Genomic DNA, 14,512 nt, shown 5'->3' with positions numbered 1-14,512 from the left:
AAATGGGATAAGGAAGAAGCAGCCGATGACGATGTTTTAGTTGTTAGTCTAAAAGGTATTAATAATATGGGCCTAGTAGCCTGAAATAAATAAAAAAAAACTAATATAAATATGGTTGTCATTTATTTCCACCATAAAACATGAGAGGCAAACAGGAAAAATCTATAAATAAAGAATGCTACGAAGTTGGCCCAGGATTTACTGCGATGACCTATTTACATCAGAAATACAACGGCAGGTCGTCTTTTAATATTGTAAGTGTCGGTTCCTTCAGCGATTGTATTAGCACCAGTGATATTTTATCTGAATACGTAAATATGTATGTTTTGTTATTCAGTTTCAATTTTCCGGATTTATACCAGGAAATTTTATCGTGAATAGCGTAATGTAATTTTGTTGAATATAATCGTTTATTTTGTTATTACAGAAGTAAATATACGTTTTGTTATGTAATTGGATCGGTAAACATACTGACGGTCCATCAGATGTTTTGTATATATTTAATTTTTATATAATAATTTAGTCATGACGAACATATTTAGAAATGTAATGAAAATATAGAAAGTATTGTACGTTATATGCGTTAATATCATAAATGCGGAAGTGTGTGAGGATGGATGTTCATTACTCTTTCACGCAAAAACTATTAAATGGATTTTAATGAAATTTTAGAATAATATGCATACCTATACATCATAATAGCACATAGATTATAAATTTCACTCGGGTGAAAACGCGGGCACAGCTAGTAAGTATAAAGGAAAACAATATTGTTAAATATTTTCAATTTCAAATATAAACCAAACTCAATTAAGTAGTGTATTAATATTTTAATCACTGCGCGTACAAGTAACTCCAAATAATTGAAATCAAATGCTGCATGCCAGGAAAGAATTCAATTACAGCATAAATAATAAGTACGAAGAATGTGATGCCTCTGCTGATGCTTCTTACGAGATCTATTGTGTCTGTTATGGGTAAAGACTTCCTCAAAGAGCCTTGAATGTGGAGAACATTACTTGGTGGTATCACCTGAAAGAAATGGTCTAATTCAGTAAATATTAATTAACTATTCATCCTGAAAAGGCAGACAAGCTAATGGTCCACCTGATGGTAAGTGGTAACCGTCGCCACAACATTCTGCCATTCTAGGACTATGCTGTCCGGCTACCATGCTCTATATCTATATCCATATAGTTGTAATGGATACGGCAGTGGTATTACTGCCGTATCCATTACAACTTTCAAAACAAAACATAGCTTTAAAGGCATGCTGTTTGGTGGTTGAAATATGTGAGAGAAAATTACCCAAATTTCAGTAAAAATACAAACGATAAAATTAAATAATAACCATTCATAATTAACTAATATAATTGAGAACTTTTTTATCTAATCGGAGTGGCAAACAAACATAGGGCCCCCTGGTAAGCGGAAACGTTGCCTATATACTAAATCCTTATATACTGTGGGCTCGGGTCCCTACCAAGATGCTGCTCATCTTCATGAAGAAGGACTACTGGCCGAAGAGTGTAGTGTACGGGCGTTATCGTGGCAGAATGCCGTCATCAGTGCCGTGACTACATAGACGATTTATATAATTGTTACAAATGTTTGTCTATTTATAATATATTTATAATATAGCCCATTAGGAGCCTGAAATAAATAAACAAGCGTTACAGCGTTTCCGAAATGCTCTTACTATATAATATATTATAATAAATTATTCTTTTAATTTGAAATAACTAATGGGAGATAAATAATTTAAAATAAACTATGGAAGATATCCCCTACTACTGATTTACTCTTAATTAGTTACTTAGCCAGTTAATTATGGATTGAATATTTGACTCTAATGAAATAGTTTGTATTCACACATTAACTTTAAAATGACAGTAACTTTATTATTACAATTACTTAAAAGAGCTCGTTTTTTTTGTGACGAGACTTTTCGAATGAGCAGTAGATTAAATAAGTATGACTAAGTATTCAAAAGTGTTTAATTTTAAATTTATTTGAATAAAGAATTTTCTGTTCTATTCTATACCCTAAATTTCCTCCGATAAGTAAAAGAACCTCATTCGGTATATATTTACCGACCTGAAAAACTGTTCCTGATTCAATCATGGACGGAACAATTGGATTTGTTGGGCATGGCTGCAACATAATTTTGTTAGTGTTTGTTCTATCGATACGAGTGTATTATACTTATATATACATATATACGTAAACCATGTATATATGTATACGCGTGAAATAATGACCTTGGCTACAAAATATTTCATAATCCAACCCAAAAATGCTAAAGAAAAAGTTTCATCGTTCTAGCTACAAAAACTACGAATTTTCATACAAATTTTCATCCCTTATTTTATTTAAGGGTAAAATTTTTACAAATTTTGAATATTTTATAATTTACTTATATTTAATCAACAGCTAAAAAAATAATATTCAAGCATCTAAAAATGACGATACTTTCATACAATCTATCATCTCCTCTTTCAACCCTTTACAACCCTTTTTCGCTTCAAGAAGTAGCGTATGTCCTTTCTCAAGATCTAGACTATCTGTGTACCAAATTTTATTTAATTCGGTTCAGTAGTTTTGGCGTGTAAGCGAGACAGACAGACAGACAGAGTTACTTTCGCATTTATAATATTAGTAAAGAGTAAAGATATATATACTAAATACTGTTATATATATATAGTATTACAGTGGTATTACATATGTAATCTATGTACAAATAAGTACATATAACTGTATTTATGTATAAATCTAAAGAGGAACCTATTTGTTTAACTAAGTTTTAATATTCAAAACAAATAATTTAAAATATCTATTAGATATTAGAAAAATATTTTCCAGGGTATATCCATACTATTATTATCAATTTAAAAGTTATGTCAATAACTTTGTCTGTTTGTTACCTTTTTACGATATCAAATATCTGAGCGGACTTTATTGAATTTCAACAAAAAACAAAATATCATATAAAATTTATATAGATAAAATGCTAAACCAATTACATAATAATAATAATACCTCAGGACAATTCATAAAGCGCCATCTAGTCCCAAGCAAAGCAGAGCTTTTGTTATAGATCTAGTACCTATTTTCTAGTCCAATTGATATAAATACATAGAGATATAAAAATAAAAATATACGAAACTCCCAGACCAATATAAACAATCATACTCATGAAGACAAATGTTTGTATAGCGCGAGGAATCGAACCCGCGACCATCGGTAGCAAGACGGTGTACTCAACTGCTGGACCATTGAGTCTGTTAAAAATGGAATGTCTATATAGAATTTATGTCCTTACCTTCGTATTGTCATTTCTTTCTTGCTTCACTTCAGCATGTATAGGCTGCACGTCGTTTGTGACTATATCCAAAGCACCCACTACATCCCTCTTGTTTCTTGTTGCCTATTAAACAAAGCAAAATATTCTTTATTGTCTATGCCCACGCCTGGGCAAGTCAGTTTATATTATTATCTCTTTGAGCAACTTCATATTACATGATCCTTATAGTTTTTTTACTGTTGTTGTTGTTATTAGTAATGAGCCCTTTTCACCTTATTGCCAGCTATGTACGGTGATAGGTCGACCACTACACGGTCCTCGTTGGGAGAATTCACTACTACATATTTTATATGTATATACTGCCTGCCTGGGTTACCTGCTCATCCTATCATATCCCACTGGTACCTCACCAGTATATAGTTAGTTAGTGTATGCATGTGCCATTATCATAGATTAAAATAAAATATTGACACTAAAATAAAAATAGAATAATCTAGACTTACTCCCAATCTTAAATGGCAGTTTGCCGTACTAATTATGATTGCACAAAATATTATTTGATATTGCATTGCGAATCACATTTTCTATTCTTCCAATGTATATAGTTTTATTCCATGTTTTTTTATTGTAAATGTAAGAAATGGGTAATAAAAATATGTCATATTTTAATAGTAATAAAATACGTTTGTATTGAAATATTGATTTGGTATCGCTTTTGTGATTGAATTGAAATGTTGGCTGTTATTTTATTTATGTTCTTCGTTAATGCATATGGACATAGTAATGTAAGTATTCGTACAGTTGACACAGCGCCATCTAGTTACAAACTATGCAGAGCAAGCTCTATTGATACTAAACAACTGATACTTAAACATTTTTTTTGTAATTACGAATACATACATAATATATTAATATCATAAACGCGAAAGTTTGAGAGTATCGATGGACGTTTGCTACTCTTTCACGTAAAAACTGCTGAACGGATTTTTATGAAACTTTACAGTAATATAGCCTGTACATTAGAATAACATATAGCTTATAAATTTCATGAGGGTAAAACCGGGGGCACAGCTAGTAATATATATATACCTACATATATAACCGCTTGACCAACACAAACAATCATACGAATACAGATGTTTGTATCTTGCAAGGAATCGAACCGTCACTGATTAGAAATAAGGCGATGTACTAACTAAACAACTAGACTGAATTACTAATACGTTTTTGAAGGATAGAAAACTATTTTGAATACTAATCTTTACACCCATCTTCATCCGCATTAGCAATAGCCTATTAGGATAAAAAGTACTCAGTCTGAGGTCAACTTCGTTATAAATATTATAGTGGTGACCAATTTTCTAACGACTAGTAAAGTCGTTAAGATGATACTTTAGAGGTATAATAATTAAAATAAGAATAATAATAACTAAAAAGCAAGATAATAAATGGATTTCAATCAATATTCAACAAAATATACAGAAATTAAGTGTAATAACGAAACTATAAACATTTCGGATTTTACAAGTTAAAGAGAAAAGGCCACTAAACTATGTGGTTATAGCCCGTCCATGCATACACGAAATATCTCCTTTGGAAACTGCATAGTCTTTAAATTTTCATAATGAAATTATAATTATTATCGTATTGTAAATATCTATAATATTCTCAGAAATTGCTGCATGATGCTGACTTGCAGTCTGCACTTATTCCACAAGAACTTAATCCAACTTTTGTTCCGGATAAGGTCGATAGTGTAAGTAAAATTAATGTATAAATACCTGTTTAAATTACTTATTTTATTTCTTTTTACCCATGGAAATAGACAAGACAGATATAAGTAAAATAAACTGCCACCTAAATATACTTTGTGTTACGAGTTAAAAAAAATTACTCGAGTAATTGTTTTTAAAGGCGCATATAACGTTGAAATTATTAGTAGGAACATAAAAACTCAGTTCGCATGAAATACAATGTATCACTTAATAGTATTCACCGTCATAATAATAGTAACCATTCACATAGAGCCATCTATTATGGGTGACAACTGAGAAGATACCTAAATATTTTTATATTCCTAATATACATAGTAAGCACCCAAACCAATACAAATAATCATACTTATGAATACAAATGTTTGTCAATATTTTGGAATCGAACCCGCGATCATTGAAAGTAAGACAGTGTTCTAAACCGCTAGGCTACTGAGGCCATCAATAACATATACTGTGATGTATGTACCTCCCATGTACTTACATAGGCAACGGTACGGAAAAATGCGAAAGCACTTCACTTAAGCTGGGCCACATAAGTGTTTGCAATACAAATTTCATAAAAAATGCGTAGGAAATTCTTCAAATTCTGTCTACTTACCCTATTAAACAGCGGAGTAGCCCAAATATGTCCATTTATTTCCAGAATGTTCCGTGGAAAATTTCACTGCCAATGCGATACCGACGATCCAACGTACCCCAAGATCTCTCAAACAATGTCCAACTTGTGAAGAAATACAGCCGCACAGCAGCCTGTGTCGTATTGGTGTTATCTACGATTGTCGAGATTGTTCTTTACGTTGTTGAGTTTTATTATGTTTTATAATTAAAATTGATTAAAAACTTTCATTTATGCGCAAGTTAATAGACCATTTTATGGAATAGGAAAAGTATCACCTGGCTGTACTAAAATACACTTTACAAAAACAACAAATTAAGACATTTTCTGTGCGAAATTCTCTAAACGATTACTCAAATAACGAAAATACATGGCTTTAGTTGTTAATGCACTGGATTTTAGTGTTACATTAATAATATATATTCAAATAAGTAAATAATATTAACAGACTGTCTTTAAAAACAACAGCAGTAAAGTTACCTGTTAGTTTTTCTCAACTGAAACTTTCGCACGAATTAGAGGGTAGAAATAAAAAATAATACAAAAGTTCCAAACATGTCAAACATAATTAAGTTAATGACAAATATCGATAAAGAAAAACAAGAGAAATATATTTTTTATGTAATTGAAATATAAATCAATATGACTGGACACCTGATAGCAACCGTTGCATACATACGTTATATTAAGGACACAACATATACCTCCTACAATATATATTTCTCATTGAAGATAATGGTTTACAATTACAAGCCTTCGCTAATTATATACACAATATAGGCAACAGTGGGAGATTATAGGATGAAAATAAACTCAGATCAATAAACGAATTGAGGACAAACAGGAATTAACAACGATGTTTCCAGAAGAGATCGCGTCGAAGTAGTCCTGTTAGAATATTTCGTACTAGTAAGAGTGCCACTTGCCTCTCTCCTCACAATTTTCCCCCCCTTAGGTATATATATATATTTATTTTTTTATATACAATTCTCCACAGACATATTCGTCCGTGCCTTTTTTAATTTACTTTAATATTATTATATTTCTTTAATTTCCACTTTTGTACAACTCCCGTGGAGCCTCCAGCCGAGATGTTACAATTTGCCTAACAGTGGCACCGAGGCAGACCTTATCCGTCTGGCCCAGAACCACCGCTGGCCGGCCGGGTGAGTTGACAACATGCAGTGTCACCTATCTTTATTAGGAGCCAGTTACATTTACCAATATGCATATACAATTATATAAATCTTACACTACTACTAATTTCACAGTTTTCATTACATTGTGTTTTATTGTTACATTATGAATTCTTACATTGCATATACAATTATATGAAATCTTATTTTAACACTATTTTCAAAGTTCACTATTTGTTATATATTGAATATTGATATATAGGTAGTATTTCTGTAGGTTTGGGTTGAGTATTCATAAGTTCTTACCTAGGACTGCATAGGTTAATAGTGAGGGAGACTCCTGGTGAAATATGTGAAAGTTAATATAAGTACCTAAGTGTTAACAACAGTGGTTCATGACTTAATTAACTAGACACGTAACAAATCAATTTGTTACTATACATAAACTGAAAAATAATTAAATATATTAAGGACACGTAAGTGTTAAGTCACGGTATTCAACTGGCGAGTATAAAAAGTATACACCTGGTTGTATCAGTGGTCACAAACAGTGTCACTCGTGATCATGAAGTGGTTACTAATCGCTGGGTTTTTGGTTGCTTTGCTGTTCCACGTTGTGGTATTTATATTTCTTTATTTAAGTAGATTATAAAAAATCTGCTGATGGTCTACCGGATGGTAACTATAACGTCTATAAACATGGTCAGAAGCACAGACATTACAAAATTAATTTCCAATGCATGTATCACCAAATTCGTTGCCATTACTGATGACTAGAATTTTAGGTTTTTAAAAACCTGTAGAAACTATTACTTTATTTTTAGTCTTTATTGCATTTACATAGTTACATAAATAAATAGGGAAATTGTGAGTTGTGTAGTGCTTGTGCTACAGGTAGTAGACGACTGTTAGACACACTTTTATTTTAATTATTATCTGTTTATTATGCCAGATGTATTTATTTACTTCCTTTTTATTACAATATGTAATAAACCGAATTTTGACTATTTAGTTATTGTACTTTTGTTTTGAGATATATTTTTCTTTTGGAAAAAGTCTTTATACATACTAATATGGTGTAATGTATGGGTATTAATGTAATAAATAGATATAAATAAATAGATGTTAATGGATTATTTATTTATAAAACGATAATTAATATTAGTAATTAAAATTACAGGTTCACGCCGAAGATCATGAAGGTACAGTAGGACGTAGCGATTATACAAGCAGATACGCAGAATTGGCAGCACCTTTGCCATCTAACGTGAATCTGAATGAGATGGTATCAACCCTGCTCAGAGCCAGTGACCACAACTAAATTAAAAATTACTTAATTGATTAATTTTAAACTAATCAATTAATAATTCATAAACTAAAATATCATGCACTACTAATTCTGGCTCGACTTGTATTTTCGGTTGAAGATTCCCACTAAATGAATTATTACAATCAGGAACATGTATAGGAAAAAGGTGTATATTTGATTTTAAAATGCAACTGTTGAATTATTCTTGTAATTATTTTTGTTTATTAAAATAGAAGCGTGTTTTTGTACAGTTTGAAAATTTTATTATTCAACCCTGTGAATTACCCATTATTCTTTAGCCTTCAATTTCATTGTAATCTATCCTCTATTGTTTTTAACACATGTCATAATATGAGAGTGTCATGAGTTTGACGTGTTTGTGTGTCTGTCTATAGCGTCGTAGATACTAAACCAAAGTACTTTTTACGATGTGGTTCCTTTTTTATGACATGGTTTTTAACTACAATTTATTGTACAACTAGGTTAATATAATGTTCATTAGCCCACTGCTGGACATAGGCTTCTCCCAAGGTACACAACTGGGCATGATCTTCAAATTACATTAAATTTATTTTGCAATAAAGCTAGGTAGTCTATTTAGGTTGAGACTGTAAAATATAAAGTCCCTTTATTTTCTTGCTCATTAGGCATGCAAAATTAAATTCTCAATTTATTAAAAAAAATTAAGCCTAGATCAATCTTAAACTCATTATAACATTATTAGGTACTTAAAAATCCTTTAGGAAGTACTTCAACCCTTCTCATACAGTTGTTAACTTTACATCGTTGCTCCACCTAGCTGCAAAATATATTTTGTTTATTAACACGATAGTTTTAAGTATGGATGGAAGGACGGATGCATGTTTGTTACTCTTTCACGCAAGTATTATTACTGAACAGATTTTGATGAAATTTTACAATAATAAAGCTTATACATCAGAATAACACGCAGGTTATAATTTAAAACAGCGAAGTATAATCATGCCAAGTCAGTGTGACGCAGACAAAGTTGCGTGGGTCAACTAGTTGTTTCATATATTTTTTATGATATACTTATGAGGAAACAATAAAACAAAATATGATAAGTACTAAATATTATTTATGTAATATTCAGTTAAATATTCCATTTGCGTCGGGACGGGAACAATCTCTCGTAATTTAAGTTGACGTCAGAAGGGTGAGGTGCGCGGCCGAATAGTTTTCGGGCGTCCCGACCTATTGGTATGTAATCGTAGGGAACCTGTAGTGAAAGAAGAATGGGAAGAAGAATAAATGCGTTTAATAATGTCCATTATTACTATAAGAATAATAGTATATACCCTGAGCGCTATAAGCAAAGTATATTTTGTACAAAAATCGTCTGTGTGGGTACCTCATTTTATTAATGGATGATAATCTAATGGTGCACTTGCTTACACTAACGGTTTACGCTGGGGAACCAGTGTATAATGATAAGATCATGAGGTCAGGTTAGTTAAATAGTCTAACAAATACACCAGGAATATATCATGATGATTTCCAAAAGGAACCTCGAGGAGGTCAACCTTACATGGAATATTGCTAGCAATTTGTCCACATTGCTAACAATACCCTTTCCCCGACGTGTTTCGATTGAAATGTATGATAAGGCAGGGTAATTACAGGGTAAGAGGTAAGACATCCTACTATTTTGAAATTGGAGGTATCAGTGGAGTTACAACATAATGTGATATTTGTAGTGCTGTTCATGTATATAGGCGACGGTTACCGTTTATCACAAAGGTGGGCCGTCAGCTTGTTCGTCATTCCACACTGATGTAGTTGACTGTATATAATGAGACACTAATTTATAATTAAACAATAACATAAGTACCGAGTTTCATTAAATTAATTAAAATAAAATAATAAACATGTTTTGTTATAAATTTGATGAAATATGAACAGCCGAACTGACTTTTTTAGTTTAGCGCGTGTCGAAATATTAGTAGGTAGGTACTTTATTTTTAACATGTGGAAAAATCTTCACTCAGTCATTTACCCGCCACAGGGATGTCGAGGTAGGTGTATGAGATTCTTACTCACTGAAGAAACCACATGGTTTGTCTAAGAGACGCCGATGCCGGACCCAAGGGGTCGGTTTAGCATTATAGCTATAATAGAATCATTTTAAGAATACTAAAGCGAGAAATTACAATAATAATATCTCAGGACAATTCACACAGCGCCATCTAGTCCCAAACTAAGCAGAGCTTGTGTTATAGTTACTAGACAACTGATGTAAGTTTAGTGAATAAATTAGAATGTATCTAATATATTACCTGCGGTAAACAATACACAATTGCAGTCGACATTATAATAAATAAAAATAACAGCATTTTGGTAACAGTACCTATAATAAAGGTAGGTATAAAATTTACTGAAACGTTGATGAATTTGTTATTAATTAATGTTGTCGCATGAAAAATTGGTCGCCCGTGTTTTATTTTTCATCGCCTCAATTGCAATGTTGCCTGAAACAAAACATGGTTCAATTATACTATACATCTACCTACCAACTATTTTAAGCTGATTAAAATCAGAAAAGTATACTCAGCCAGAAGTAGCTCTTTCGTACAAAGACATTTGCGTAGTGTTATACATATATGAGCTAACGTTGAAACTATCATGGTGTTCATCATAAATTATAATCAGTATCTTTTTAGGGAATACATCAGTCCATATGTTGAATATTTTAGTGTAAATGACGCTAAAAGGTTATTTTAATATATTCTGAATTGCGTAAAATCTTTTCCCTTTTTTCCGGAATCCTTCTTGGCAGGTTTCCAAAACCTGCCAAGAAGGATTCCGGAAACTCATCAGCAATCATGAAGTCGTGTATTAAGAAGGAAGGAGATTACTATTACACACATATACCAGTAATGTAGTACTCTTGCCAGATATAAGTTTTCTTTTTTTTATGCTATTACCTATATATATATTTATTTCTATTGTTAACAGCATATTCTAAACTGTGTTCTTATTTGAAGGATTAGATATGGCAGTGACAAATGTCCTCAAAAATGGAAAAGAGTCAGGGTAAAAAATTATTTAGAAATATTTTGTTATATTGGTGCTGTTCATGTTTATAGGTAAGAAGAAGCAAGGTTTAAACATTAGTTTAGTTAACTGATATATGTAATACTACTGTATTGTTATAGGTTTTTTATTTCTTTACTGGTAATATGTTCAATATATATTATAGTTACAATGTTATCAGAAATGAATATATTTTACTTTGTATTTGTTTCGTTGTTTAGTTATATTTTTGGAGCTGTAAGTATCTTTGTCTACGATCATAACAAGGAATATGAACTCATTATTTTGACCAATAAATTATAATAAAAATTTACAATTAAAGTAACTTTAATAGTCAGCATATAGTATTTACTCTGTCTGTTACTCAAGTTTTTTTAGTAAATTTAAATTTACATCTAGTATTTAAATCGGAATGAACCGCTGGTATCAGTACCATCAGTTTGATTTACACGTGATTCTCTCTAGAAACTATCGTAGTAAATTTCTTGTTGAAGTAGCCATGGCTAGGAAGATAACTATTACCATCCATAACAATATCATTAACATATAACCTTATATTAAATTTATGTTTATTAATATTATGTAAAAAATTAAATTCAAAATCAATAAAAAATTGTTTATCTAACTTCACTATATCAAAACTAAAGTATACACATTTTATTAGCCTCAACAACCAGAAATAAATGACCAATATGAAAACACAACTCAAACTAATATTATTGAAAATAATAACAGAACACAAAATAATAATACTGCAGATAAAGTAAACATCAATGATATAAAAACTATAGAAATGAAGAATAATGAACTAGAACGTCCTAAACATTTCACTGCTAAACTGTATACAATAGTAACGTTTCCGATAATGAAATTTATTTCAACACCTAAAGTAAACAATGTATTGAGGAATATGGGAACTTGTATAGTTAATGGTGCAATGGAGATTTTATCATATTATTTCCCAACACCACTGATGCCTCTTATAGCAAGTGCTGCAGGTATGGTAATTCCTTTTGAGCCGGTAGTTATGCTAAGAGAGAAGATGCCAGTGACAAGTTACAGAAGAGCATTTAAATCTGCTTTGAATGGTTTCATGAATACATTTAACGAATTCAAAGTTGACGAAGAAAACGATGATCCTTATATGACAAGAAGATTTAATAGACGGTTTATGAACGAAGACAAAGAGAAGAAAGACCCTGAAGGCTAAGATTATAACATTATTAAGTTTAAAATAAATTAATAGTTTGCATTACTTAGACGGTTATTATTTATCAAAGTTGTTATTATTAATTTGATTGTAATAATAAATGTATGCATTGTATTATCAAATATACTACATGATTTTGTTGCTTCCCGTGTGTGAGGAGAAATTAATAAAGTATTATTATTTTTATTAATAAAATCTATGAAGCATCACTACCAAATATTTTTCTCAGTATAACCACAGATAACATAATATTACATACAGATACCCCATCCCATACAAGAAAATGGTTCCTTCCTAACTCGGGCTATTCTTCGGGCTATTTTATTTCGCCACCGTAGCCGCTAGATGTCGCTAGATCTGAAGCAGTTTTACTAGTGGGTGCTTAGTAACAAAGCATGAGAATAGATGGCAGTCAATTCAGTCTACATGACATCTGTTTTGCAAAGATATATATATAATAGATATGTAGGTAACTGTATCGTGTACCTCATTAGGGACGATTCAAGATTCAATGTAAATGTGTAGGTATAATATCGTTAGCCGACACTCTGCAGATATGGCTTATGTGCCAATGTATATACCTATTATGTTATGGTGTATTTTACATTCCATGCCTATTTTTTTGATATGTTGTAACGCGTCTGCGCTATACGTATAGCCCGATTTTGATACTTTTATACTCGTACGTATCAAAATCGGGCTATATGATTTTTTATTTCAATCGTTATGTCTAAGAGACTGGTTTTAGCTACAATTAATTTACTGGTATATACCTCATGTATTCTACGATGTACCCCTCTTTTCCCTAATGAGAATTCCGCTATATCTTATATATAAATTTTGTATCACAGTGTCAGTTGCCATATTTCTCCCACATTTTGATGAAATTTGATATGTATACTTGCCAGGTCTGAGGTATTGTTATCTATTTTTTATACCCCTAAGTCATAGGGGTGGCCTACCCCGAAAAAATATTTTTTTGTATTATGGACAATTTTTTATTCATTTATAATGTTACATTGAAAATACATACACGCCTAAATTTTCACCCGTCTTTCACCAACCCCTATTTTTAATAGCGATATTCTTACAAATATTATAAATGCTAAAGTAACTCAGTCTGTCTGTTTGTCTCGCTTTCACGCCAAAACTACTGAACTGATTTAATTGAAATTTGGTAGACAGATAATGTAGACCCTGAGAAAGGCTACTTTTTAATGCGAAAAAGTAAAAGGGGAAATGAAAGGCTATATGATGATATCGTAATTTTTAAAGTCAGATCTTGTAAGATTAAGTGAACAGGGTTGGTCTAGGTTTTTCATTATTAGAAATGTGTAACGGGGTAACACGTTATTTAGTGCGGAATTGTGTATTACAATAAAATTTAACGAGAAAATATTATAATGATGTCACTGGGACACTCATTGCCTTACTACTATATCGTCCGTTAGTCGCGAACTTTCTGGAAACACGAGAGGCGCGCTCCTATTGGTTAGTAGATGAGGTAGACGAGTCTCACGGCGCCGCAGGGTAAGTACTTACTATACATACGTAGTATACATATGGGTGTTACAAATATTTTTATTACGAGTAATATTACTCTGTTATCTAAGCAAGTAATGTGTGCTTATTTTGAACTTGATAACATTCTGAATTACTCGTATATCTTTCAATATCTTTAGCGGTATAAACCAGGTTATGTACTACTACTAGTATTGTTAGTGAGGGATAAAGTTGATGAACAAAAATAAAACAATATTCGTATTAAAAATATATTCATCTAATATTTTTGGCATTATTTTTAAGTTTCTTCCAAATACAAGGGGTCTGGCATGGGGTGTTATGTACCTACATTAAAAGATACTTTTTGAAATGTATGAAATGTATGTACCTACATTAAAAGATAATTTTTGAAATATATGAAAGAAATGTATGTACCTACATTAAAAGATAATTTTTGACATGTATGAAATGTATGAAAGAAATGTGTGTACCTACATTGAAAGATAATTTTTGACATGTATGAAATGTATGAAAGAAATGTAGTACCTACATTAAAATATATTTTTTTAAATGTATGAAAGTAATGTATGTACCTACATTAAAAT

The 14,512-nt window shown here is 31.3% G+C and overlaps 3 protein-coding genes across 3 annotated transcripts; 2 read left to right on the top strand and 1 right to left on the bottom strand.

Moving 5' to 3' along the window:
* Positions 1 to 834: 834 nt before the first annotated feature.
* On the bottom strand, positions 835 to 3,873 carry LOC131841591 (uncharacterized). Its single transcript, XM_059189912.1, has 4 exons — positions 3,808 to 3,873; positions 3,323 to 3,427; positions 2,098 to 2,154; positions 835 to 1,032 (listed from the first exon to the last, which is right to left on the bottom strand). The coding sequence occupies exons 1-4, from the start codon at positions 3,871 to 3,873 to the stop codon at positions 835 to 837; spliced, it is 426 nt and encodes a 141-aa protein (XP_059045895.1).
* Positions 3,874 to 4,035: 162 nt separating this feature from the next.
* On the top strand, positions 4,036 to 5,902 carry LOC131841542 (uncharacterized). The gene is made up of 3 exons (XM_059189856.1): positions 4,036 to 4,089; positions 4,977 to 5,060; positions 5,723 to 5,902. The coding sequence occupies exons 1-3, from the start codon at positions 4,036 to 4,038 to the stop codon at positions 5,900 to 5,902; spliced, it is 318 nt and encodes a 105-aa protein (XP_059045839.1).
* A 5,463-nt stretch (positions 5,903 to 11,365) lies between these two features.
* On the top strand, positions 11,366 to 12,404 carry LOC131841590 (uncharacterized). Its single transcript, XM_059189911.1, has 2 exons — positions 11,366 to 11,431; positions 11,859 to 12,404. The coding sequence occupies exons 1-2, from the start codon at positions 11,366 to 11,368 to the stop codon at positions 12,402 to 12,404; spliced, it is 612 nt and encodes a 203-aa protein (XP_059045894.1).
* The last annotated feature ends 2,108 nt before the right edge of the window (positions 12,405 to 14,512 follow it).

The sequence above is a fragment of the Achroia grisella genome, unplaced genomic scaffold (genome assembly GCF_030625045.1).
Source record: "Achroia grisella isolate CSIRO2021 unplaced genomic scaffold, CSIRO_AGI_Agris_v1 utg1847, whole genome shotgun sequence".
NCBI classification, from domain to species: domain Eukaryota; kingdom Metazoa; phylum Arthropoda; class Insecta; order Lepidoptera; family Pyralidae; genus Achroia; species Achroia grisella.
The sequence above is the reverse complement of the archived record's forward strand: the minus strand, read 5'-3'. Positions and strand labels throughout refer to the sequence as shown.